General features: G+C 47.2%; 1 protein-coding gene across 2 annotated transcripts in view; it reads right to left on the minus strand.

The window, feature by feature from the left end:
* COLEC12 (collectin subfamily member 12) overlaps positions 1-27,140 on the minus strand; it is a 225,110-nt gene that overhangs the window by 23,623 nt on the left and 174,347 nt on the right. For both annotated transcript variants that reach the window (XM_075533126.1, XM_075533127.1), the window contains exons 4-8: positions 21,067-21,165; positions 19,315-20,361; positions 11,721-12,209; positions 10,714-10,850; positions 9,253-9,362 (exon numbers count right to left, since the gene is read on the minus strand). In XM_075533126.1, coding sequence (XP_075389241.1) covers positions 9,253-9,362; positions 10,714-10,850; positions 11,721-12,209; positions 19,315-20,361; positions 21,067-21,165 — 1,882 coding nt within the window. The remainder of the gene's footprint in view (positions 1-9,252; positions 9,363-10,713; positions 10,851-11,720; positions 12,210-19,314; positions 20,362-21,066; positions 21,166-27,140) is intronic.

Here is a 27,140-nt window from a genome sequence, read left to right on the forward strand (position 1 = left end):
CCGGCGGAATATCCTCCTGTTGGCACTTCCCTTGTCACTTGCCAGATCAGAGACAGAGATAATTGGTTAGGAAAGGAAATGATCACCGTTTTCCTTTGTTTTTTTTTCCCCAGCCACTGGGATTCTTCACAAACAGGGTTCCAGTTTTTCTTTAGGAATGACATGCAGACTGCAGCCCTGTGGCAGCACCACAGACAGGTGTGGTCAGGTTGCAGGGACAGGCTTGTAAGCACTCAGTCTCACTGCTCCTCTTTGGAAAGTGGGAATCGCACTGCATGGCTAGGGTCAAAGCCCTTAGCCTCGATGCTTGTAATGAAGCAGAAGGGGACATACCACATGAAGCCAGGGGGTGTCAAAAAGTCTGTGGGAAAACAGATTGAAACGATAACAGGCTATTTCCGGGAGCTTTTTGAAGCCCCCTCATATAAAATCCGATTTATTCTGGAGAAGAATTTCAGCTCAAATAGTACCTTCACCTCATTCACAGGTTGATTGTAGAAGAACTGGCAGAAGGCTGGATCAAAACAAAGCAAAACTCTGAATTCTTTACTACACAAGCCATAGACACGACTCGGTATCAACACATGCGTCTTAAGTATCCTTGTAAATGTTCCGACTCCCTGTTCCAGGAAGCTGGAAACTCAGAGTCCATCAGCTGGTGGGTGTGAACCTCCCCCCGGATGGAGATGGAGGAGGCCCTCATCCCAGCGGAGGCAGAAAACAAACTTTCCATCTTAGGAATGGCTCCTTCCAACCTAGTACTTTCTCCTCAACCACAAGCCTCACTGAAGCCGCACGGCCAAGAAACTTGTGCTGGGAAGGCCCTGGCCTCACAACAGGAACAACTTAGTCTGGAGAAACATTCCTTTGCTGTAGAATTTCCTCCCACTGCTCTGGTCTGTATGGTGGAAGATTGTTCTTTGGTGGCTTGAGCCAGTGCCTCTCTGGTAGAAGCAGGACACATGAAGAGGAGGGGGCTGTTAAGGAATGAGATGATCCTCTTGGAACCGGCCCCCCCCCACCTATGTGCAGTATGATGGAGCATTCCCCAAGAACAGGTTTGCTCTGTGTGATTGACAGCGGAAAGCAGTGACTTTTAACCTGACAGCATAAACAAACAGACCACTTCCTGTGGCATCAATTCCAACCCATAGAGACTCAAGTCTATCAAAATCGAACTGTGCTTCAAGGCCTGATGTTTTGGGAGTAGATCACCTGACCTGTCTTAGCAGAGTGCTGAGCAGTCTGCACCGCTCCCCTTGGCAGCACATTCCCATCCTCGTGCCCTGCGTGGGGTACCAGGAAGCGGGTAAGAGGAACAGAGAAGATCAAATGCGGGCTGGGAAGACTTTGGGAAAACTAGCACATCCTTTGAGGTCTAAAGTGGGTCAAGTGCAGGCAAGGTGGGCAGAAAGACTACCTTATAATCTGCCCTGGGCAACGGGGTAGAATCTGTGTGGTGTTTGGGTCTGCTGTACCCCTGCCCAGCAGGTAGCCTGATACAGAACAGTGACAGCCTCTGCTAGGAGGTACACCTCCTATCTCTTCTATAAAGAATAGAAACATCAATGTGCGACATGCTCCTGGCTTGCTTGCTCTTCATCTGCATGTCTTTCCGTCTGCGTTCTCTGGCCTTCAGTCCTTCCATCAGGAAAGAAAGGTCGGTGCACTTGTTTGTCTTTTGTTTCATTGCTTTGTAGGCTTTGTGACTGTCCTTTTCTACTTGCTTTTCATTTAACTTGCTCTTGTTCATCTGCTCTTTTATGGTGAAAGCAGAGATGAGTGATTTTTTGATGCGTCCCCCGCCTCCACTATAAGCATTTTAAAGTGCCTCTGCCTTTGCTCCACCCCACAATTTTTTCCCAACCCTAACCCACCCCAGTTTTTAATGTTGTGTTTTCATTTGCTTCAGAACTGTTTGTATTTCCTTCGTGATTTCTCTTCTTTGACCTAGAAGTTATTTAGGAATGTGTCCTTTAATTTCCAAATATTTGCGTGGGGTGGGTTTTCGGATATCTCTGTTATTGATTTCTCATTTCATTATTGTGCTCAGAGAATGTACTCTATGTCATTTTAATTATCTAAATTTTATTGTGACTTGTTTCATGGTCCAGCAGTTGGTTCATTTTGATAAATGTATCAGATCTACTTGAGAAGCAGGTGTACTCATGGCTGCTGGGTGAAACGGTCCACAGTCATGTCAAGTGCATTGATGGTGTTCTTTAAGGCAACTATTTGCTTCGTGATTTTTTAATCTGCTTGTTGTATCGCTGACTGAGGTAGAATGTTGAAATCTCCAAGTATAACTGCATCTGGCTTCTTCTATCATGTCAGTTTCTCTTTTGTGTACACTGAGACGATGCTATTAGGTGTGTGAACATTGAGGCTGTTGGAGCCCCTTGAGTGTGCTATGGTTCTGGAGGTCATGACTTTTATACTTCTTAGTCTAACCAAGATCCTCTAGGCCCACAGCAGACCTTCAGTGATAACTCACCAAACGTTTTCAAGGATCCTAGGTAAATGGATCCAACATGCAGGCAACGAACTGTGGATGGCCCAGGAGGAAGTTTTTATAAGTTTGGGGTGACACGAGAAATATTAGAACAGTTGTGTGTGTGTGTGTGTGTGTGTGTGTGTGTCTTAGTTGGCCAGTTCTCTTTCCTTGGAAAAGACTTTGGGATTTTCTTAATGGGCGAGTGAAATCTTAGCAATGTAGGCCAGCCCACCAGTTTTCTTTTGGAAACTGCATTCGTCTAGGTTTCTAATTCATACATGCATGGATTTATTCCAAACAGAACATGGGTACACATGTGTTTGTAATCAACGGGCATCTCCAGTCAAGGTCTCTTGAGTAATACACTTATCTTAGTCTCATTAGGATGTCTTAAAAAAAATAAGGACTCAAACCTGTGGCTTTTGAGGGGATCTACTGAGCTAGAGAAGGAAGATTGGAAGCTTATGGGGCTCTTATCCAAAGGGAGGGGACTTCAAAGGGGGTAATCTTGATGGGTTTTCTTGAAGGACACAGGGGCTTATCATGAAGAACTTTTCAGAACACTTTATCAGTGGGGCAAGGACCAGGATTGTTCCCCAGTATAAAGCACCTTAGTGTTCTCTAAAGATACTGTGGCCATCCTGCAAGCATTTTCCTGGGAAGCCTTACCCCATTCACTCCCTGCTCTTGCCCCTTCAGACTTCTTTCTGTACCCCAAACTCAAAGGACATTTCAAGGAGCGTGATCTTGGTCCCTTGATGATGCCAGAGCTGCCATTGTGATGTAAGCTGAAGAGTGCAGAATTCATTGGGCAAGAGTTGAGCGAGATGGGACAACCACCTCCAGAAGTGGACAGACCTAGATAGAGGGCATGCTGAGAACTAATCTGCACTGGGCGGGGTTGTTTTCTTAATGTACAATTTCTCTTTGATAATAAAGTTCTCTCTTACGCACGTCTATGAATTCGTTTCTCTAGTCGACCCGGACTAACACATTTCCATTGGTGTGTGCTTATCCATTCATCCACTGATGAGCATTTAGTGGTTTCCTTCTTTTACTGCCACGTGAATAGAGCTGCGAGGAACACGGTGTGCATACATCTAGTCACGCTCTAACTCCTCTGTCTCTGTGATATATGCCTAGTAGTGGGGCTGCGGGATCTAAGGCATTTCTATTCTCCATCTTTTAAAGGAAGAGCTGTACTGGTTCCCACAGTGGTTGTACAGTTTATAACCCCACTAGCAGTGGGTGAGGGCTCCACTCTCTCCAGATTCTCGCCAGCATGTGCTTTGAACTTTGCTATTAGTGCTGGGGTGAGATGCGAGCTCATTGCTGTTTTGATTTGCATTTTTCTAATGGATAATGATTTTGAGCATTTCTTCAAATGTTAGCTGCTCACCAGTGTCTTTGGTCTTCGGTGAAGTGTTGATCATGCTCTCTGCCCATGTTGGGGGGATCTTTTTGTTGCTGAGGTGCTGGCGTTTTCTATACATTTGAGATATTGGTTTCTTGTCCGATATGTCACCATATAGATAGCGTGAGTTCTGTGCGTTCTCTTATGACTCTTTTTGATTTCTTGATGTTTGTTGTCTAATTTTTGATAAACAGACACTTCTGCTGTTTATTTGTATATTTGTTATATATTAGAGTCCCAAAGTTTGCCCTGATTTTTTTTCTTTGATGGTCTTTATAGTTAGTTTTAGATTTTATACATAGGTCTTGTATTCATTGAGTTCAATTTTATATATGTTGTTTGTGACATACAGGTCAGCTTTACTTTGCATATGGACATTCCATTTTTTTCTAGCTCCGTTAACTGAAAAGACTATCCTCTCAGCCAGTTAGTGATTGGGTCTTTGTGGAAGACCAGCTGTCTGTGCTGTGGTTGGTGCTCAGGGGCATTGGGCTGGTTCTGATTCCCGGGCACTCCTGATACAACGGAAGGAAGTAGTGCTTGGTCCTGCACCACCCTCACAACATTCCTATGCTTGAACCCATTGCTGCAGCTACTTGTCCAGAGCCTTCCTCTTCTTGGCGGCTCCTGTACTTTAGCAAGCATGATGTCCTTCTCTAGGGGCTAGTCTCTCCTGACAACACGTCTAAAGTACCTAAGACGGAGTATTGGCATCCTCGCTCGTAAGGAGCATTCTGGCTATACTACTAAGATAGACCTGTTTGCTCTTGAGGCAGTCCATGGTACGTTCAATATTCATTTCCAGGACCACAATTCAAGTGCATTGATTATTTTCCAGTCTTCCCTTTTCAGTGTCAACTTTCACATGCATAGGAGGCAACTGAAAATGCCACGGCTTGGGTCAGGCCCACCTTAGTCCTCAAGCGTTATTCTTGCTCTTTAACACTTTAAAGAGGTCTTGGAACAGCACATTTACTCAATGCGATGCACTGTTTGATTTTTACTTTTTTGACTGTTACTTCATGAGCATACACCTGCCTATAGGTGAATGGATTTCCAGGTTCTCAATTCTGTTGAGTCAAACGAGGTTGTTTTGACTATGGTGTTGGTGTAGTAGGTTTTGAGATTGGGAAGTATGAAGTTTCCTACTTTTCTGTTTTCATAATACTTTGCTCATCTGGGTCTCCTTTCTTTCTGTATCAAACTGGTGATTAGTTTTTTCATCTCTGTAAAGGATGATGGTGGAAGATGGATTCTGGTCTTCAAAAAATAAAGATGAACTGTAGTGTGATTTAGATGAAAGCTTACACAGCCAGTCAGCTCCCCTTCAACAGTCAGTGAGTACAATTCTCCATGGCCTTGGATGCATTCTCCATGTGTCAGCTCCCGACGTACGGCTTTCGTGTCCTTTCATCTGTTTTTAACCTCTTCTTATTTTTGCTTTTGGAAAAATGTTATACTTTTGATCTTGTATAATTGATTAATCCTGGGAACATGCTTATTATTGTATAGGACTACTGTTTGACTAAAAGGTAGTTGATGAGGATGGCTTCACTTCTGGGTCAGAAAAGTAGCTTAGGCTCATTGTCTTGAATGTTCCTTCAGCCTCTGTTAAGATTAGTCCCTCTAGTCTTTTTGTGTGAATTTTATTTTTCTGTTCTACACTCTTCTTCCAATCTGTCTGGGCCCTTCCATTGTGGTCACGTTCAGAGCCGTCATTGGGCCCCTCTAGTTCTTTTGGTCCTGGGGTCATTGTGGTAGTTAGATAATTTTATGTCAACTTGAAGATGTATGAAGTGTAGGGGTAGAGTCAAACATGCCAATCAAGTCACAGCCTGTTGACTCTGATGGTTGAAAGTTATGAGACACTGGGAACTCTTCTCTCTATTCCTCTTCACCTGCCTCCTGGTCAGACACCCTGAGCCCTGCCGTGTTTCCACCAACCTTGGATCCACTTGACTCTGCTCCATTGGCCTGCGGTCTTCCTGCATTCTGCATCTCTACACGTGGTTGTGTGAGTCTGAGGAGGGACTTAAAGACTAGTAGTGGACGTATGGACTTGAGTTAGATTGGGCTGAGACGCTTTCTTGATATCGAATGACTTATTGACATAAAGCTTATACATATAAGGTATCACTGGATTTGTTTCCATGGTCAACTTGGCCCAACATAGTCATACAGCCTGTGGTTCATGTAGTTCATTAGTCTTTTGGACTATTTGCTCCCTAAGCCTTTGGTTTTCTCCATTCCTCTTTCCCTCATCTGGGAAGAGATCAATAGTTGTATCCTAGATGACCACTTATACGCGCTTATGATTTTAGACACTACTCACAAAGTAGGATGCAGTACACTCTCTTTATGAACTGCCTTGTGCCAATTCACACACGGCGTCCGAGTCTATGGTCCTCTGCCGTTGAACCGGCTTGTTCTTTCCCCAACAGGTTTGTCCTGCTTCAGTGTAGAAACTGCTGTGAGATTTGGTGAGTCATAATGATGCTTCATTGGGGAGAAACTTTACTTTAGGTCTTGGGTGCCCCCTAAAGCCTTTGCCATCTGCTCCACACCACTCTATTTGTTTGCTTATTCAAGCAGTGTCTTTCTCAACCATACCTTGACATAGAAAAGGAGAGGGGGAAAGAGTGGAGTTGAGAGCCTGTGATCCCTCATCTATATCCTTCCTATTAGGAATGACAAAATCATAAATAATTTCTAAAGGGTTGTGTGTTGGTGATAAAAGAGAGGAAAGCTATGAAACCTAATTCCCGTCACCTTTATGCAGTAAGGTGGGGGGTCAGGTCCAGAAATTGTTGCTGGGGCAGTGGAAGGAAAGTGGGCGGCTCTGCTTGGAGGCCACAGAAAAGGCAGGCAAAGGGGAGTGTCAGTAGGTGGGGAAGCTTTGGGGACATTTAAACTGGTGAGGGTTCTATGGGAGCCTAGAGTCCACTCCCTATCATTTGTGTCTCTGCCCTAGGTCATGACAGAGGGTACTTGGCTTGTCTTTTCCATGAACCTATTAGGAGGCCGGTGTGTGGCCTCTCAAACAAGGCACCATAAAATGCGCACACACTAGGCTTAGCCTGCAGGTCCCTGGGAGGTGCGAGTGCTTTGCACTTGATCATTGATAAAGGGTGGTGGTGTGTGGCCCTCTTCCAGTGGCCCCACAGAAGAAAGGCCTGGCAATCTGTTCTGCAATGAGAACAGCAGAGGAAACCCTATGGCGCAGTCTGCTCTGAAGCATCTGGGGTAGCAGGCTTGATTCTTCAGTTGCTATGACCATGTTGCGGGATTCTGACTATAATCATAATCTGACTACTAGCAGGTAGCATTTCACAAGTACTTCCCGGGTGCTGGACACGATCCTAAAGGCTTCAGACACGGAGGCGCTTCAAGAGGTTTGTGGGAAATTGGAATGAAAAGATCATGGTGTTTCCCCCCAAACTTTTTGAGGTCCACCTCGTACATACTTTCTCATTTAATTTTTCAAAGCACCAAGGCAGGGTTTTTTGTAATATCCATGAGCCTGTGCGGGTTTCACATGGTGGATAACTCACAGCGGTTCAGACGGCTGCCGGGTGTCGAGGCCAGGCCCTGAACCCAGATCTCGCTGATTCCAGAGTCGATGTGCTCTCCACGGGCCGGCACTGGCTCTGTGGATAGTTTGTGACATGTTTATTATTCTCTGTCACGTTACATTAGCCTCCCATCATCGGGACTTCATAATATGCCTGCCTGGTTTACTCTTGCTTTTTAACACTTGATCCTGAGGCTTTGGACAGACAGCATGCGCCCCTCTCCGTGGAAGAGGAGACGCAGGCTCAGCGCTGTGTCTGGGTACGGAAGCCGGGGCTGGTGGTGGTACGGACGTAGAGGGCGGGGGGGAGGGGGGGCGCTGCTCTGAGGCTGTGTCTGCGGACACAGTTCCAAAGAAGGTGTCTCCTGATTCAGCCCTTCTCAGGGTCTCAGGTGGCCCTGCTGGCCGCTCTTCTTAAATCCCACACTTCTAGCTGGAGCTCGTGGAAGGGGTGAAGGGTTTCATCCTGGGAGAGCTGGCTTAGAGACACATGTTTCGGCTTAATCCATTCCATCTGGGCCAACACAGCGTCTTCTTGGAGGCGGGCTTAAGATTGAATTTCTCGGTGAGTCTAACCGAGACCTTGGCTGCATTTATGGCAATAAGAGAAGTCCAGTGGAGGAGACTTTTTCTGTTACCTTTTGAGCCTTCTTAAAAAGATAGCCGTGGCACCTCTCGCTGTCAAAGGAACAGACTGACCATCCCCTCCCTGCCCCCTGCCAAATCTGTCCATTCCCCTCACCTCTGATCCTCCGTTGCTCGCATTTGAGATACTGCCTCATAGCTGTTCCTGCGAGGGCAGCCCGGGGAGGACAGTCAGTTCCTGTCTGATCAGCAGGCTGGTACCCACCCCTTGCCCTTGGGGCAGTCTGAGCCCACCTGCAGAGAAGTTCTAAACTCTCAACTGCCCCTCCATACTATTTGCCCCCCATTTTACATGTGACAATGGTAATACAGTTTTCACTGCATCCTCTAACCATTCGCTTCACGATATATGACAGCAGGCATCTGTCCGTGGGTGCACACACACCTCCTTTCTAGAACTCCAACTGGCCTCTCTCTCCTCGGGGTCCTTCCTCCCCGCTCCTGCTCTGTCGGAATCCATGCCTGAGCATGGTGGGACTGTCTGTGCCATGGGAACAGCACCAGCGAGGGGGCTGCTTGGTCCCCGCCCTCACTCACAACCTTCTGGGCTGGCTTCTCTGTCACACACACAGATAAAGGCTATCCAGAAGTCGGCTTGTGTAAATGCTGCTCAACGTGGGGCATTTTGGTGCTGACACTGTCGCATTTTTGTGCACCCGTTCATTTGCTGGAAGCAAAGCAGGCATATGAAGAAGTGGAATTCACAGTGGTCCAGGCGAGTCATGTGCCCAGGGTAGCCATGTGCCCAGGTACAGACTGATTTGTGTCTTCAAAATGGGATCATGTTGGAGGTTGGGTACGCCCTAATCATTTCTGAGTGGTGCCTTTTAAAAGGGGAGGCGAGGCAGACACAGAGACGTGTGGGCGAAGACGAAGGCCTACTGTAGAGACACCTGCAAGCTAAGAACACCTGGGCCACCAGCAGCTGGAAGAGACTTGAGCCCTTCTCTGAGAACAACAGGGGAGGTCAGAAAGTGAATGGAGAAATTCCATGAGCCCAAGAATTTTGGGAAGCCACCTGCTAAGAACCACGAAACTCGTACCCAGGAACCTCGCGTGAGAAGCACGTCATTAGGAAGCCAGTGTAGGCAGAGCGGGGCGTCCCGCTGGGGAGGTGTGGGCACTCACTTGTATTCTGGGGACGTCCCGTCCAGCCACTTCCATTCATTTTCACTGACTGAGTCCGTCAGGCCGATCCAGTGGCTATCTCTCCCTACTATTTGCTTTTTGATCCATTGCTGGAAAATAAATTCGTGAAGGCGCATTGTTACTTCGATGAACAGATGGCCACAGAGGTTTTTTTAAACACTCGCAAAAAAGGATAGGTTAAGAGGTCAGATTTGCCGGCACATGGGCACCATTCCTGCGAACCTCTTCCTCACTGCTCTGCTATGTGGCTCCCCTCTTTCAGTCACACAAGTGCAGGGGGTGGGAAGGGGAGGGCACAGTTAAAGGGAAAGCTGTTGGTTTGAGTCTACCCAGCAACACCTTGAAGAAATGCCTCCTTCTGAAAAGTCAGCCACTGAAAACCCTTTGCAGAGTGCAGGTCTGCACTCACACCCAAGCTATGAATTGACGACGGTATCCTTCGTTGATTTGTTTTTATTCTACATCAAGATAGTAAGTGGCAGAACTTGTCACTGCACCCAAGTTGGGATCGTCGAGAGCCCAGGTGTCTCGCCACAGTCCTTTGTAAGCTCAACCCCGGCCGGTCAGTGTGGGCGGCATCTATGCGCAGGGCTGTCTGTGTCCCCCCGAGCTCGTTAGAGCAGGAGATGGGCACCAGCGGCGGCAGCGACTCCACAGACCTCAGTTCCCGGCTCAGTTCTGCACCGTGGTGCTGGGGGTAATCACTGTCCCTGTGCCGGGCCCCAGACCTCTTAGAATGGGGATTGTGACGTTTAAGTACTGGGGCTGTTGTGAGGTTTTCATGAGAAACTGCGTCACATCGTTCCTGGCACAAAGACCAGTTGCTATTGAGTAGCTGCTGACTCAGAGCGGCCCATGTGTTGCACAGAACTTCATAGACCTTCAATGGCTGACTGGGTAGTAGACTGGCAGTCCTTTCTGCAGGGTGCCTCTGGTTCGATTCGACCCTCCACTCTTTTGGCTAGCAGCTGAGCACATGAACCGCTTGCCCATCCTGGGCCAGTACCTAATGAGTAGTCACTATCATCATCATATGTAGGCTCTGCCTCCATGGCCTTCTCTGCTCTTTCTGACCCTGCTGGGGCCGCACGTATGGTGCCTTGCATCCCATCCCACCCTATGTTGCCCGGCTTCTCTCTCCATAGATGCCTGCCTGGAACTAAGCCACGGGCTTCTCTTGGGTGCCCTGGCTCTCCCAGCAGCCACTGGGAGGAGCCCAACATCTCCAGTCTCCATACGCTGCACCCCCCAGGTGGAAGCAGGAGGACATCACTTGCATGCCATGAATACCGCTAGTCAATGGATAGCCCCCAAATCTCCATAATGGTCCCTTCTGGGTGCGTTTCTGTGGATACGAATCCTTGATGTCTTGGAGTCCCCAGTAATCCTGTGATTTCCAGATGTAAACTAGCCTTAAATTACAGTTTTCCCCAAACATACCTGTTCCTCTCTTGTGTTTATGTAGACGAGATGTGAAGACTTGTCTTCACAAAAAAGCTTGGCATCATCAAAAATTTCTTTCTCAACAGAAAAATAGTAGCAGTTGTCTGTGAAGTTCTTCCAGTGCGGAGGGCAGCCTAGGGACACAGAGGGATCAGGCATTGGTTAAAAACATGCCCCAAAGCACCGTGCCTTTCTTCGGATATGCTGAAGGCGTCAAAGCTATGCTCCGCCGCCCTGCTATCTGTCTGCACGTGCGGCCCGTGGCCGAAGGTCACTGAAATGCTAGGAGCAAAGACTGGCACCGAGAAGCGGAATGCCAGTCACACAGTAGCTAAAGCGGCATAATGTGGAAAATATCTGTTCCTGAGCCTCTGTTGCTCTGCATCTGGATTAGTTTCTCTAAGGACAGAAGCAGCAACAAACACAACAGAACGCGGGCCGGCACAGCTGTTCATTGGCATCCGGAATCGTATGGAACCTAAACAACTGGATGTGAGCACCGAGCTCCAGCGTGTGCTCCGGAGCACCATAGAGAGGCTGGAGCCCGCAGAGGGCCCACGCTGGGCTGGGCTTGTGTCGGAGGAGAAATAGGCGTGGCTACTGAAAACAAGCCCCCCAACACCAAAAAAGGTGTTTTCTCAAAGTCTTGATTATAAAAGAAACCCAGACACCCTAATGTCTTGGCAAAAATAACTTAAACCTGGGTCCTGGCTTTATGTTGATAGAGTTAGGGGTCCAACCCCAGCACAAACAGAAGGGTCAGGGACCAGTCTCAGGCTCCATGAAGGAAAGATTGGGAACGAGTGAGTCTCCTGGGGGCCTACCTGGTGACATGAGCATGTGTGAGAGGCCCTGACCATGTTTATCAGGAGCGGCATGTGTGCATGGGTGAGTGCCCAGCCGCAGAGCTGCTGAAAGAAGTAGGGTCTGACGGCCTGCCCTACCTGAGGTTTGTGCTGCCAAGGAAGTGGGGCCCACTCATGGTGAGGGCAGCTCAGACTTACCATTGGCTTCGGGTGCTGAGGTTGGCTCGTTTTGTAGGGCCAGGGGTACAGCTGCTCCTGATAGGCCAGGGGGCCCAGGAAGACCTCTGGGGCCAGGCAGACCAGGCACTCCTGGCAAGCCTGGCAGGCCTCGGGATCCAGGCACCCCAGGCTCCCCCACAGTGCCCTGAAGGCCCTGGAAACCAGGAGGTCCCTGAGGGCCAGGAGGTCCATCCTTGCCTGTTGGGCCTGGGGGTCCTGGGTCCCCATTGGCACCCTGAGGACCAGGCTTCCCAGGGGACCCACGGGACCCTTTGGGGCCCTGTGAGCCTTTGGAGCCTTTCCCACCACGCTCTCCAGGGGGGCCGGCAGGTCCGATTGGGCCTCTTTCACCGGCTGGGCCAGGTGGGCCCGGCTCCCCCTTCTCGCCTTTCTGTCCTTTGTTGCCTGTTGGGCCAGGAGGTCCCTGCGATCCTCTGTCACCTTTGGCACCCCTGGGGCCTGGAGGACCTAAAAGATGAAGAAACATTAAGTGGCATAAACATGACATCCTCTGTGAGGGAAACCGGCTGAGGAAGTTATATGCAAAAATCTCAATGAAAATATCAGGACACACAAAGATATCTCCAAGGACTGCCTTGGTTTAACATTGTATTGCTGGCGGTATTTAATAAGCCAATCCCTCCTGCTTCGAGCTCTTAGAAAGTATCATCGTGATGCATAACGTCTTCCATCCCTCTGACATTTCAGGGGGAGACATCTGCCTATGGATACTGGCAACTCCATGACCCTCAATAGCCACATGACCTTTACTGTCTGAGTTACCTGGGCAGTCGTGTCACCATCACAAAGGCTTGCAGATCAGGATTCCTCCCCCTCATGTCCTCCTCATTAATTTGACCCATACTTATCAGCAACCTCGCATGTAGGGTGTTGGTAGAGTTGAACTTCAATAACAAGTGCCATGGACACAGGTCTGCTGCCTCCTCCTCCCCTGCATTTCTGTTCCCCGGGCTGCAGGGCCACTGCTGCCCTGAGACCCAGGCTTGATAGGAACCAGTCAGCAGCACTGTGAAGTTCCTTGTGGGGAAACTGAGTGAGGCTTAGCACTCACAGCAGACATGCACCCCAACTTTCTGGTCAGTCTAATAACAAAAACAAGGAAAGCAGACCAGAGAAAAAGAATCAGGTGAACCATCTAACTTATTGGCAGGGGAGAAAATAAACCAACCTCAACTCTACACTGTTTTTCTGCCAAAGGAGGATATGGTGAAATGAGTTCTTCTGCCTGGATTTTTTTGGTAAAATACTTTGAGAGATATTTTTTCCCCCATGAGCATTATCTTTGCCCTAGTTTTCTACCTCAGAGAATTTGTTACCGTTTCCCAGGTTGATTTCCTGGGTAAAATGTACAGGACATTTCATCTCTCCCTGGGCATCAGATGTCTGCTCAGTGATTGGTCTACTTGCTGCATCTTGGAGACCCTGGTCAGCGTACCTATGCAGACGAAGGGACGAGAGCCTCCCAGGAGCCCTGGTGGTGCGGAAGTTAAGCACCACTGACCCAGACACTGGCGGTTGGGACTGTCTGTGAGGGGAACAAAGCCGTGGCGGTTTACATCCTAAGAGATTTAAGCTTTAAATAAAAATGCTGTCACTTTATGCTTTTGAAGTCTTCAGTTCAGCGAGATCTCATCACATAATCACCCTTATGATTCGTTTTCAAGTATTTCATCACAACACACAAAAACTCAGTGTCCCTTAAGTAATTACTCCCCCTTCTCTTACCCCCGCCCTCTCTGGTAACCAGCAGTCTACTTTGTCTCTATGCATTTGCCTATTTTGATATTTCCGATAAAGGGGACCCCGTCACGTTTGCCTTTTGGTGGGGTGCAGACCTGGGCAATGCTTAGTTTTGGTTGCACATAACTCCCACGGTGAGTCCTGGTGGCGCTGTCAGGTAAGCAATGGGCTGTTAATGACAAGGTCAGTGGTTCAACTCCACTAGTCACTCTGCAAGAGAAAGATGAAGCTATTTGCCCTTGTGAAGATTTACAGCCGTGAGGGCCCAATATACAGAGTCCCTATGAGTCACCAATTCGATGGCAGTGTCCTTTCCTCTTCTTTAAGCGGAGTTAGAGCTTGGGAACCAGACAGACCTAAGTGTAACACATGTCTGCCATTTACTAGCTGTGTGGATTGGGTAAGTGACTGAAGTTCCCCGTGGCTGTTTCCTGCCCTGTACAGGGGGGTTGCTAATAATCCGATCTTAGGGAAAGGAACTGGAAGCAAACAATTTAGCCAAGTGCCTAGCAGTGTGAAGGTGCTAGAAACCCCTACCCACCCACACCAGCAGCCATTGAGCTGACTGTGACTCACGGCAACCCTGACTGTTACAAACTAGACCAGCTGCGCCCACCCAGCCTGTCTTCTGTGACAGCACGGGATGAACTCGACTGACTGCCAGCCTTTCAATCAAGATTCAGTGCCAACCCAGTGCACCACACAGGGGCCTGGTCGCATGGAGCAGACACTCAAATGCTGACTGAAAGAAAATGACTGAAGGTCAGCTGGGGACAGCCCCCGAGCCTGATTCATTTCCAGGGATGGGCAACCCGAAAACATTAGTAAGGCTTTTAGATCCAAATCTGCCTTAACTTCAGCAAAAGAACACGGTGGCGTGTGCAGGTAGGGTTCTGCTTTGGTGTTTCACCGCAGTGGGGTGCTAGGACCCTCGCCGTAGAAATCTTTTGACAGGAACCGAGCCTTTTCACACCTGGCTGTTGTGAGCCCGGGCTAGGTGCTGTACAGGTGCCCGGGTGGTAGGTGTAATTAAAGGTGGTGTGCTAGGTGCTCTGTCTCCATGAATTCATGGAGTCCTCAGGAGCCGTGCTGGCGCACAGGTTAAGCACTCAGTTGCCAAGGGAGAAGTTAATCGTTGAACTCTCCAGTTGCTCTGTGGGAGAAAGATGTGGCAGTTGGCTTCCTGAAAGGTGACCACCTTGGAAACCCAAGGGGTCAGTTCTGCCCTGTCCCATTGAGTCACTCTGAGTTACAATCAACTCAACGGCAGCGGGTTCTCATGGGATGGCGTTTATGGCGGCCTCAGTCAACAGATGAGGACGCCAACGTAGAGGCCCTGTGGAACTCGGTACGTGTCCTCAGGGCTGTCGGACTCTGGGCTTTGGGTACTTCCTTGCCTCCGCTCTCTGAGGAGTGCATGAAGGGAAAGTGCTGGCTGGCCGAGGGACGGCAGGGCGCACTCTCTCCTCAGCTTGAGCAGAACGAGCAGCAGGCCGTGAGGTGAGTTCCTAGTCCAGGATGTACGCTATGAGGTTACAAAAAGTCTTCCATGTACACAATTAGGGTAGAAATCATGACAGTGCTTGTAGCTAACAGTACCAGGCTTTCTTAATAAGCTGGGGCTTTTGGTGATAGAGGTAACTGCTATGTGGGGCCAAGTTCATCTGGCCTCGGGCAGCCTCGGGCGACCGGGCTCCTGAGGCTGAACAGGACCTTTGGCACTGGGTTCATTCAATGCAAGAAAACAAGAGTGGAGTATTTTCAACTTGGCAGAGGCTAGCCCAGCATAGGTTGGCTTTCAATGCGATCCTGCTCTATCCTGCTGTGCCCCCTCTTTCTCGCAGTCGACCCCCACCCTGTGCGTGATTTCTGCCTACAGAACCCCCACCCCTACAGCACACAGCTCTCTGCCCTTTGGACTTCTTTTTCAAGCCTGGGACCATGTGGGTAGGGAACTCCAGGGACTGGCAGGGGCTCCAACTCACAAAGCCCCTTGACTGGAGGAGGCCAGGCAGGCAGGTCTTGCTCCCAGACTCTCCTCAAAGCCATGTCCTTCTGTCATCTCCATTCCAGTCACCACTAGGTGGTTCCAGTCTCTCCCTCCTAGACTCTTCCCCAATTGTTTCCATCATCTACCCTGCCCAACCCCCCAGCATCTAGAGGGACCTTTAAAAAGATAAACCCAGTTAAGCCACGACCCTGCTTTAGGCAGCACCATTGCATGTAGAACACAATCCACACACCCTGACCTCCCGGACTCCCTCTGGTCAGGTCTCAGTCCCTGTGAGTATCACTGGGGCCAAGAGCACAGGCTTTGGCATCAGACCACTGAGGTTCAACTCCTGCTTAGCTATTTCTCACCGGTGTAAACTTGGATCAGAAGCAGGGGTGGGGGGGGGGAGTGTTACTGATGCGTCAATTCTAACTTGTGGGGACCCCAAGGCAGGGTAGAGCTGTGCTCCAGAGGGGCTTCAGTGACTGCTTTGGAAGCAGGATGCCAGGCCTTTCTCCCCAGGCACCTGTGCATGGACTTGAATCTCTAACCTTTCAGCTAACAGTCAAGATCATAAACCAATCAAGAACGCCTATAAACATAAGCAAGTTGCGAAAACCTCTGGAAACTTTAGCTTCTTCACCTGTAAATTGGTGGTTCGTGACTGTTGCTCTTAAAACGGGGTCCTCCAAAATAGACACTGACCTCCAGGAGGCCTTGCCGGATAAGTGGGGTAAGATACTATCGCCTGTGCTCTGGACAGCATCACTTGTTTTTATTGGCTTTCCTGCAGACTCATTCAGTTGCTATGGTCACTACACCCACCATACTTCTCAAGTTCATTTCCTTCCAGCCATGTGCGCTCCTCTCTGTTTACATCAGCGCTTCTCAACCTTCCTAATGCCACGACCCTTTAAGACAGTTCCTCATGTGGTGGTGAGCCCCAACCCATAAAATTATTCTCGTTGCTGCTTCATCACTGTCATTTCGCTACTGTTATGAACCGGTGACCTCTGTGAATAGGTCGTTCGACCCCCAAAGGGGTCGAGACCCACAGGTTGAGAACGGCGGGTTTACATGTTTGGTCTTTTTTACCTAAGAGGGGGATTTGATAGGTACTCTCTATTCCACCTTTGAGGCATCTCTTTATTATTCTAGAACTCTTCAGAATATTTTGGATTATGATTCTGTCATCCACTAGCAATTTCATGTTGAATGAGTATTGAATTACCACGTCATTCACATCCCAAGGCTAGTCACAGGCACAGCTTTGGGGAGAGGGCAGAGCCCTGCCACCTGACATCCAGGCCTGGCTCCAGGCTCGCAGGGGCTCACTCACTACCACTCTTTATGCGGGATCACTCCGCAACTGTGGCAGGCCCACTCTAGCACGGCCTTGCAGAATCCTTCTCCGTGAGTGTGTCAACAATCTGGGACTTGCTTCTAACCCACAGAATACGGCCAAAGATGCCCTCCAGTGCCCGGGTTAGATAAGAATCCAGTCTGGACCGAGAGACGCACTTTTGGTGACTTTGAAAAAGTGGCATGTTGTAAGCTGGCCGCATGGCCCGTAGGAAGGAGCTGTGGGAGGCCTCTGGGAAGTGAAGGTAACCCCAACCTGGCATCTGGGAAAAATAGGAATCTCAGTTTAGAGCCCCAAGGAGACAGATACTCCCCACACCTGAGGGAGCTGGAAAGTGAATCTTTGCTGCGGCAAGGCTCTGGGTCAGACCCCAGCTTTGGCTAGCACCTGCACAACAGCCTATCAAGGGCACAGCTAAGACGCGCCTAGACTCCTGTCCCACAGAAACCGTAAGGCCTCCAGCAACTGAAGGGGTGTTTGAGTGTTCTCTTGAGCAAAACAGAAGCTAATTTAACTAATCGCCGAATCATTCTGGAAGCCAGCACCTACTTCTTTTTCTCTGCTTAAAGGTGTCACGGTCAAGAGTCTTGATGACATGTGGCATGTGGGTTTTCATTCTCTAGTCTTCTTTGCATACTCCAGAACACTTGGGAATACCAGGGGGTATAAAAGAAACCCAAAAAACCCAGAATGTTTTTTCAAAGATATGTATACAAATTTTTTAAACAAAACCACCTTTCACCTTCAAAGTACTACTTTCTATTACACTTCATGCATCTGTCAAATCTGTGATTCCACTCTTGGAAACATTTTTCAAACTCATCTGTTTGGATGGCTGACAGCAGCTCCCTCATTTTTTCCCTTCACTTCTTCTACGTTGTCAAATCGCTGTCCTTTCTTGTTCCTCTTCATTCAGGGAAACAAAAAGAAGTTGCATGGAACGAGGTCAGGTGTGTGGGGCGAGAGGCATGCTGTTTTTGTCAAAAATTGGTGAACTCAGATGGCTGCGTGAGCAGGTGCATTGTCATGGTGGCAAAACCCATCCCCTGTCTGCCACAAATCAGGTCTTTTCTGTCAGACACTGCTACCCAATCTTTTCAGAACCTCTAAATAGAAAGCTCAGTTAACAGTGTGACCTGGTTGCGTGAACTCCAAATACACTACGAGTCGGCATTTTTGTCTATTCAGGAAGTTGACAGATATCCAGAAGGAGTCTGTCAATCGACATTTCATCTTTTTTTTTTTAATGAGAAAGACACTCACACACTTATTTGCACACTCTTACACTCATGCCATAGCACTGTCCTTGTAAACTGTGTTCAACATCACAACAGTTTCTGTGACCTTTTTCCCAAACAGGAAACAAAATCTCTCTTACATCGTCCATCACAGAAAACAAGCTTTGAGCGAAACTGCTTTTACAAAAATATTCACGGTGACTAGAGACACGTTCCCAGGGGAAGCCTGGGTACACTAACTGGGTGCACTAACTCAGAGTGAGTTGTTTGATGCTCGCCTAGCGGGAATATGCAGACTATGAAAGCTCCGCGTCACCCAGTGCAATTCTGTGGGGTTTTTTTTGGGGGGGGTACCCCCTCGTAGGAACCCCTCAATGGTAAGAATTATTCTGCCTTACAAGGTAGTCCAATTTATAGTGCTATTGAAATAGTTTAGGGATTGAGAGATCGAAAGTAACCGATATTTCAAGTCAACACTTCTGTGCACTACCAAACATTCTTAGTTACTCCTTCCTTCAAGATGTGGGGTTTAATTCCCCTCCCCTTAATGACTTATTTGAATTTGGTGGAAGTGATGATGACTTGCAAGGATAGGTCATAAAGGGCATTCTGGCTCCTCTCATGCTCTGTCTTACATCACTTGTTCTAGAAACTAGCTGCCCAGTGGTGAGGGCATTCAAGTGATTCCACCTTGGGAGGAACGAAAAATGTATGCCAAGGGTCACATGGAGGGAGATCCTCCAGCCTCAGTCAAACCTTCAGATGACTGCAGCCTGACCTGGCTGATATTTTATTATTTTTAATCATTTTATTAGGGGCTCATATAACTCTTATCACAATCCATACATACATCAATCGTGTAAAGCACATTTGTACATTCATTGTCCTGATCATTCTCAAAACATTTGCTCTCCATCTAAGCTCCTGGCATCAGTTCATTTCTGGTTGATATTTTGATTGTAACCTCAGGAGGGATACTGAGTCGGAACCACTCAGCTAAGCTGTTCCTGAGTTCCTCCCTGGTTCACAGAAACTATGAGATACCAAATGTTTGCTGTTTTGCATGTATATCTGTATGTATGTTAATAAATTTAATAAGTACCAAAAAAGAATATAGTTCAACAAGCCAAAACAAAACAAACAAATACATGTTTGCTGTTTTAGGGTGATATGCTTGCAGCAATAAGTAGCTTGTATAGAGTGAGAATTTTCACTTACCTTGTAGTATTGTAAAATTCTTGATGAGCTGCCCATGCTTGGAGTCCACTAGCTTCATTTCCTCCATAATCACCGATAAGTTCGCCACTTCAGTGTCTAACCGGGACCTCATCATATCTTGCTGCATCCTGAGAGAAACGGAATCCAAGCGAATGTTGGCCAGCGTATTGTTCAAGGAGGTCAGGTCGTCTGTGTGTTTGGTCAGGGCATCTGTACAAGTGGCCCTGACTTCATTGAGGTTGCTGCTCAGTGTCCGCAGGTGGTGGGCTGTGTAACTGATGTTGCTAATAATATTCACGATGTCCGTCTCGAAGATCTGGAATCGCTCCTCTAGTTGGCTGAACTTGAAGGCGGTCCTGTTCTCTGCATCCTTGTGTAAGTCCTGAAGGTCTTTCAGGTTCTGCTCATTGGCCTGGGAGACACTGGTAATGTTGTCCATCTGACCTGTGAAAGAGTTGAGCTGCCCGTTCATGTCCTCCAAGGTGTCGTTGTTGGCTTTGGCCAAGGCAGAGTTGTTGGCAGCCAGAGTCTGCAAGCTTTGCACTTTCTCCTTCAGCCAGTCAGTGTCCAGCTTGGCTTGAAGGAACACCTGTTGCAGATTTTGGAAGTCGTTCTTGATTCGCTGGATAGCTTGGCTGGTGTCATCCACAGACCGCTGCAGATTAGTGATCAGGTTCCTCTGCTGCACCTGGGTTAGGTTCAGGTTGTTGAGGTTCATAATGACCACATTATGAGAGTACATTTGGTTCTGTAGATTCCCCTGGAGCACGCTGGTATCTTGCTGCAGGTTAGTGACGTAGCCGTTATATGCCTGCAGGGTTTTGTTTACAGTGGTGATGAGGAAAGAGTTATTCTCCAAAGTTTCTTTCAGTTGACTCTGCGTATCCACCAGCGAGTCCTCATTTGCCTGTAACTTCCCCAACGTCTCTTTGTTCTGGCTGGTTTTCTCTGTAATGTCCCGAAGCTGTTGGCGGATGTCCAGAATGTCTGATCTGAAGGTGGAGAGTTCTGAGTTGGTGCTGATAGCTTTCTTCCCAGTTTGATCCCCTGGAATAAGAAATTTTTTACTTAAATTGATGGTATGGCAAAGATTCCAGGTAATGTCAAAGATTACCAGGAGACTTAGTTGGCTTGCTCTATTGTGGGCATAAAATTTGTAGTGTATACATACAAACTGCTCTCCATTAATGAAATCTACATATCTGAACTACTAAATTGGGTTCAAGGTCATCAGAGAGGGTGCTGTTCTTAACACCAGAACTAACAAATGTTGGTCAACACTTTTTTTTTTCAAAGAGGGAGAAGGAATTTTCCTTGTTCCAGGCCACTGGGTCCAATGTCAAGAAGGAAATAACACGTTGCTTGTTAAGCTTACCAAATTTTCTTCTTTTGAACAAAGACAAAAATAGACTGGACATTTTCCTTTCACAGGATATGTATTTCCATGCAATTTAAACTATTCTGAAATAGGAATTACTGGGAATTTTATAAAAATAGTTGTAAAATAAAGGGTCTTTATGCTACTTCCATATTGCTCGTCACATTTTATTTGGCAAGTAGTTCTCCTGGGGCCGGGTGGGGAGACCAGCTCTAAAACTGGTCCTTAATTCGAAATCATGAGGACACGTTCAAGACTTGAACACAACAACTCAATAGCCTTTTGGGTGAATGTGAGCCAGTGGCCAGGTCATCTTGGACGGATGCCACGGTTAGGGGCGCTCAGAGGAAGGGCTCCCTCCCACTGCAGATTACCTAGCCTTTTCAGGTCACTCTCCACTGCGGTGAGTTTATCATCGTAGGTCTGGCGAGATGTCTCCACGCCCCCTGTAACACTGTCCATTTTCTCTACAACTGAAATGTAAACAGGAACATGCATCAATACACACACCTGCCCATACTGCGTTTCAGCTTCAAGAGGAAAGATGATTTCATTACAGAATAAAAGCGACGTACTGAGACAAACACTCTATAGAGTTGGATAAAATATGGGCAAAAAGCCGTCCTTGTAGAGTAACAGATAACACACTTGCCACAAAGCCCTCTGGGAGTTTCCTTGGTCAAGAATTGTCTGCTCTTAACCTGAACTGTCCTTAGGACTCGATAATGCCTCATTAAAAACTGTTATTATATAATAAACAGCCTCACTCGGTAGCACTTCCACTGGTAGAGGCCCAGAACATGGCGATCACTGATAACAGTTCATCCCTCAGGATCACTCCCGCTCCTGGCAGGCGGGACTCCCATACCCCAAAGGAAATGCCACGGCAAGGAGCCCCCAGCTGGCCGACACACAGTGTCTGTGCACAGGACTCAGACTCTCTCTCCTGAATTCTAACGCGGAAGCCCCCTCCTCAAGAAGACAGTATCCCCACCCCATGATTTACCAAGATCGAGTTAGCTCACATTTTACTGTTTGTAAGTTGCAGGGAATGTTCGTGACAAAATGGTCAATGGAAGATTCTGTTCCTTTGTTCTCTGCAGACAGTGACTCTCTTGTTACAAATTCAAATCCTTCACCCTCGCATGTTTAAAAGAGCACATTTCTTCACAACCTCTAGCACTTTGGGGTCAAGTCTGACTGTTCTTTTTCATATAAAATAAGGTCTTTTAAGACAGTATAGAAAACATTTTTTTTAATCATGGTGATGCTTTGCATCATTGTGAGCTAACGGAGCCAATATATTTTATTCATCAAATGTTCTGCCCACACCTGCATGTGTGAGAAGGTTCTCCTGGCTCTTAAGAGGAAGAAGGGCGTTCCCGTGTGTGTATGATGTGAAGAGAACTGGCCCAGTGGAGCTGGCACGCTCCCTGGAGAAGCTCACCACGCTTTGCTTCAGATGTTTACCGTCTGACCATCATGAAAGATGCACACTGCACCGAATCCTTTCTCCCTGTGAGCCATCCCACGCATTCTTCCTTCCATTTGGAATGTTCCTCTCTATCCTCTACACCAAGTTAACCCTGCTTGCTCTGTACCAATCAGCTCGTCACATCCAACGGGAAACCTGTGCTGAGTGCGCCTCCACAGAATTCTCTCAGCAGGAATCTCTTCCCTGGCATGTGGTGCTGCCCACGGCTTTTTTCGTTGTTCATAGCTGTTGCCAAGTTGGCCCCTGGCCTACGAGGGGCCGGTGAAGGGGACCAAACGCTGCTCAGGACTGTGCTGTCCTAGGATCAGCTGCAGATAGCACTGTTAGGATCCATGTGATTTCACTGGGCTGCTTTGAAGTAGATTGCCAGGCCTTTCTGTCTAGTCTAGTCAGGAAGTTCTGTTTGTTGAAACCTGCTCGGTATCATAGTAACAGCAAACCTCCACTGACAGCTTGTGTTTTTTAAAAAAAATCATTTTATCTCTCAGAAAAATCCACACATCCATTGTGTCAAGCACATTTGTACATATGTTGCCATTTTCAAAACATTTTCTTTCTACTTGAGCCCGTGCTATAAACTCCTGTATTTCCCCCTCCCTCCCTCCCTCCCTCTCTCACCCTCATGAACCCTTGATAATTTATAAATTATTATTTTCATATCTTAAACCATCCACTGTCTCCAGGTTTATGTTGTTCGTCACCCTGAGTGTGTGTGTTCTACGTTGATCATTGTGATCGGTTGCCCCTCCCCTCCCAACCTTCCCTAACCCTCATGATATCACTAATCCCATTATTGTGCCTGAGGGGCTTATCTGTCCTGGATTCCATGTGTTGAGAGCTCTTATCTGTGCCAATGAATATGCTCTGGTCTAGCTGGATTTGTAACTGGGATCATGATAGTGGGGGGTTGGGGGATGGGAGAAAGCATTAAAGAACTAGAGGAATGTTGTATGTTTTGTTGGTGCTATACTACACCCTGACTGGTTCATGCCTTCCTGTGATCCTGTGAGGGGATGTCCAATTGTCCACAGATGAGTTTGGAGTCTCCACTCTGGCCTCCTTCATTCGCATCGGTATGATTGTTTTGGGTCTTCTGGTGTCTGATACCTGATCCTGTCCACACCTTGTGATCACACAGGTTGGTGTGCTTATACTATGTGGGCTTTGTTGCTTTCCTGCTACATGGCTGCTTGTTTAACTTCAAGCCTTTAGTTCCCTTGTCCCGGAGTTTGTTGGCTCCCCACTCCCGCTCCCCCGGCCCCTACTCCCCCATGTCCCTCCAGAACCGTTGTTTTCTCCTCAGGATTGTTTATCTTGCCTACCTTATATAGACATAGAGCAAAAGAAAAAGAAGAAGAAAACAAAGCAAAACAACAACCAAAACACAAACAAAAAAACCCCAACAATCTACAAATAGTTCCAGGTAGGTCTGCCGAATGTTTGCCAATCAGGCCTGAGGAGGTGCCAAGCCCTGTCCCCCGAGTCAGAAGCCTATTTTCAGGATTCCCCAGGGACTTCGTTACTTTGCTCCACTCGCTGCCCTGTTGCGTTCCCTTCATGCTTCGCCCCACTGTGTGTGGGGCAGACCAGGTACACTTTCCACAAGTGTCTCCAATGCTGTCCCCATCAAGCTTGCTTACTTTTTGATGACTGAGTCCTGCATTTGGCTCACTGGCTTCTGGTTCTTTGGACTTGAACTAGTGAACTACAATGTTGCTTGCCGATCCTGAGTGTCATCAGTGGCCTGCCATCTGACCTGTCAACCTTGAATTCATTAGTCTCTGTAGCCACCAGCTTGTGAGTCTTGGGTTCATCAGCTCCTGCAGCTATACAAGTCAGGAGAAGCCTGGCTCATAGACTTGGAACATATTCAGACTTAGATTTGCTTGCTTCTACAACCAGGTGAGTCATTTCATTGGTGTACACACACACACACACACACACACACACACACAATTCACTAGTTTTGCTTCTCTAGAGAACCTCGTCTAAGGCATGGCTATACATGAGGTACATGCATGGGAATAGGATCTGTATATGGAAGGCAAGAAATCTACCATTACTCCACCACTTTCTCTTTAAGATAATTTTGTGCAAGGAAATTTTTATTGACAGTTCTATCCTCAGTGCTTAGCTCAGTATGTGGCAGTTAGTAGGACTTCAATCAGTATTTGAATAAATGAACAAATGAGAACTACCTGCTGGCTGCTGAGGTCTGTGAAAAATTGGCTGAAAGAAAAGTTATACAAACTAATACGAGAACCAACCTATCAGATCAATCCGAGCATTGGCTATGCATATGTTTAGCTGAGTAATTATTTTTTAAATTACAGTAGAGTAACAACAGGTATACTTAAGAGTCCTCTGCACCGTAAGGTTGTTGGATAGGCATGGACATCCTAAATCCCTACAAGCAGTGAGGAACAAAATGTTTCATTTGCATTTGAGCAAAGTTAGAGTTCTGAAAACTAAAATATGGACTATTTACAAGTTTAGGTTCAGTTTTGATTCTCAAATCCAAGCACATGCCTCAGTCTGTCCACAAACCACACACTGGATCTAAATCCTGCCGTTCTTTCCTGGAAGCCAAGGAAACCTCTAAATATGCTGACAGTCACTTTCTACCCTATTTTTTCTTCTATTTTCATTAAACACACATGCACACACACACACAATTGCCGTAGACAATTCAGGTTGGTTTAGAGTAAAAGGAAGAAGTGCATTTGCTTTAAAAAGGAACACAAACCCAACAACGGTTAGCTTTCTCTTATGTGTAGTTAACTAGTGCTTGCACTGGGGCATGTGTGTCTGCATTTAAAAACAGGATCTTGGTCGAAAGCTCCGAACTTTAGGACTGCACAGATGGAAGCTTCCATCTGTGCACAAGTAGGAGTGGGGCCACAGTCCTTGTCCTTTCCATCCACATGTGCTTCCGGGTTAGCCGGTGGATCAGAACTCTGTTTCTCTGCTGTTGAACGCTGGGCTATAGCTACCTTTTAGTTACTGTAAACAGGGCTTTAGTGAATACTGGTGTGTAGACTTGTTTCTTGATAGAACATCTTTCTTCTGAATATTGGGATTTCAGGTATTACACTGGAAGAATGGTCTCTCTTCACGTGTCCAAAGGTTAGTGACCTGGGATCATTTGGCAAGACTACTTTTTCCATAAAGGCATCTATTATTCTTTGGCTGGGTCACTAATTTTCTCTGACTTTTTCTTAATTCTAAAACCTCCCCAGCACCCTTTGAAACTTCACTGCCTTATCAACTAAGCTTTCCCTAATAAGGTGATTTCTTACCACATCTACAGAACGTTTATTGGAATGATGACGATGATGGTGGTGGTGGTCTCTATGTATCGAGTGCCCACTTCTTGCAAGGTGCACTATATCATCCATGTAGTTAATCTTTACAGATGGAGAAACTGAGCCTCGGAGTTGTTCAGAAACTTGTCCCCAGCCATACAGCTTATAAGTGACAAAGCTGGGATATCAGGCTGGGAGACCTGACTCTAAATCCATGCTCTACAGAACACCATACTGGCTCTCATTTAGTGTTACTTTTTCCAAAATTGGATTTCCTCCAATGAAAGTCTATAGAAGGGACTTTTCTTGAGCTATGCATCTGCTGTGTACGTATGTAGCACATCACCAGTGATACCGAGCATGGCCTTGGCCCTGGGGGATGGAGAACAGGAGCAGAGTCCAGAACACATTCCTGGTGCTCACAGGCTTTTGTACCAGATGGCGCATGGTACTGTGAAGTTAACATACCCTATCATTTGGACCATGGGCTTCTCAGTAATACCAGTTACACAAGCCTGGAATTCAATAAAGGCATTTCTGCCTTCAACATTTCTGTCAGTTACATAATTTCATGTCAACTTGATAAATTAGAATGAAGGGGTGGAGTCCAGTCTGTCATTCAGGTCACAGACTGAATGATCCCTCCTTGTGGGAGTGGTCTTCTGATGAGGATTCCGTGAACTCTCTGCTGCACCATCCTGTTGACAAGCCACATAGAGTCACGCTGATGCCAGCCAGAACCCTGGAGATGTGTCCACTGCAATTGAATCCACAGGACTTTCCACCCACTGGCCTGTGATCTTCCTGAATTTGGCACCATTGCATGTGTTGTGTGAGTCTGAAGAGGAATTTATGGACCAGTATCAACATATGGGCTAATATCAGATTTATGGACTTGATGTGGATTGGGTTGGAATATTTTCTCAATATACAATTGCTCTTTGATATAAATCTCTCTCTTACACACTGATGGGTGTCTCTGGCTTTGTTTCTGTAGTCCACCTGGACTAACATAACACTATTTGATTAACAAAAATGCAGAAGATCTGGTTATAAGGCACTATCCTGGTGCATTCTAATAAGAGCTACTTAGTGTACATCTTTCACAGCCCTTTTGGAGTCCCTAGTAGATATAAACAGTTAATGTGCTGGGCTGCTAACCAAAAGGCTGGAGGTTCAAGACCACTCAGATAGCTTGGAAGACTTGATGATCTTTTTTCCAAAAATCTACCATTGAAATCTGATGGAGATGGAACACATGGAACACAACTCTGACACATGGAGTGGCCATGCATCCCAATGAACTTGACGACAACTGGTGTTTTGTTTTTTCGTCTCAACGCCTACTAAGTCTGTTACCCGGCTGACATGATACTTTGGCAGACTTAGCAGCAAGACAGACATTTTATGAGTAAGAATGCTAAATTGAAGGAGAATGTTACAGAAAAAACAGAAACTTGTGTATTTCTTTGTAAAAAATTGCCTCAAGGATGCCTGCCAGGCAGGAAAATTGAACAGGCCTTTCCTGTTCAGAGAATGGCCTGGAGGGAAAAGACTGATTGAACTCTGGCGATCGATCAATCCTGCCACATATGTGCCATTGATTAATGAGAACGCACCAGGGCAGGAGCCATCCCTGCCCAAGAAC

Source organism: Tenrec ecaudatus, chromosome 15 (assembly GCF_050624435.1).
Source record: "Tenrec ecaudatus isolate mTenEca1 chromosome 15, mTenEca1.hap1, whole genome shotgun sequence".
NCBI lineage: Eukaryota > Metazoa > Chordata > Mammalia > Afrosoricida > Tenrecidae > Tenrec > Tenrec ecaudatus.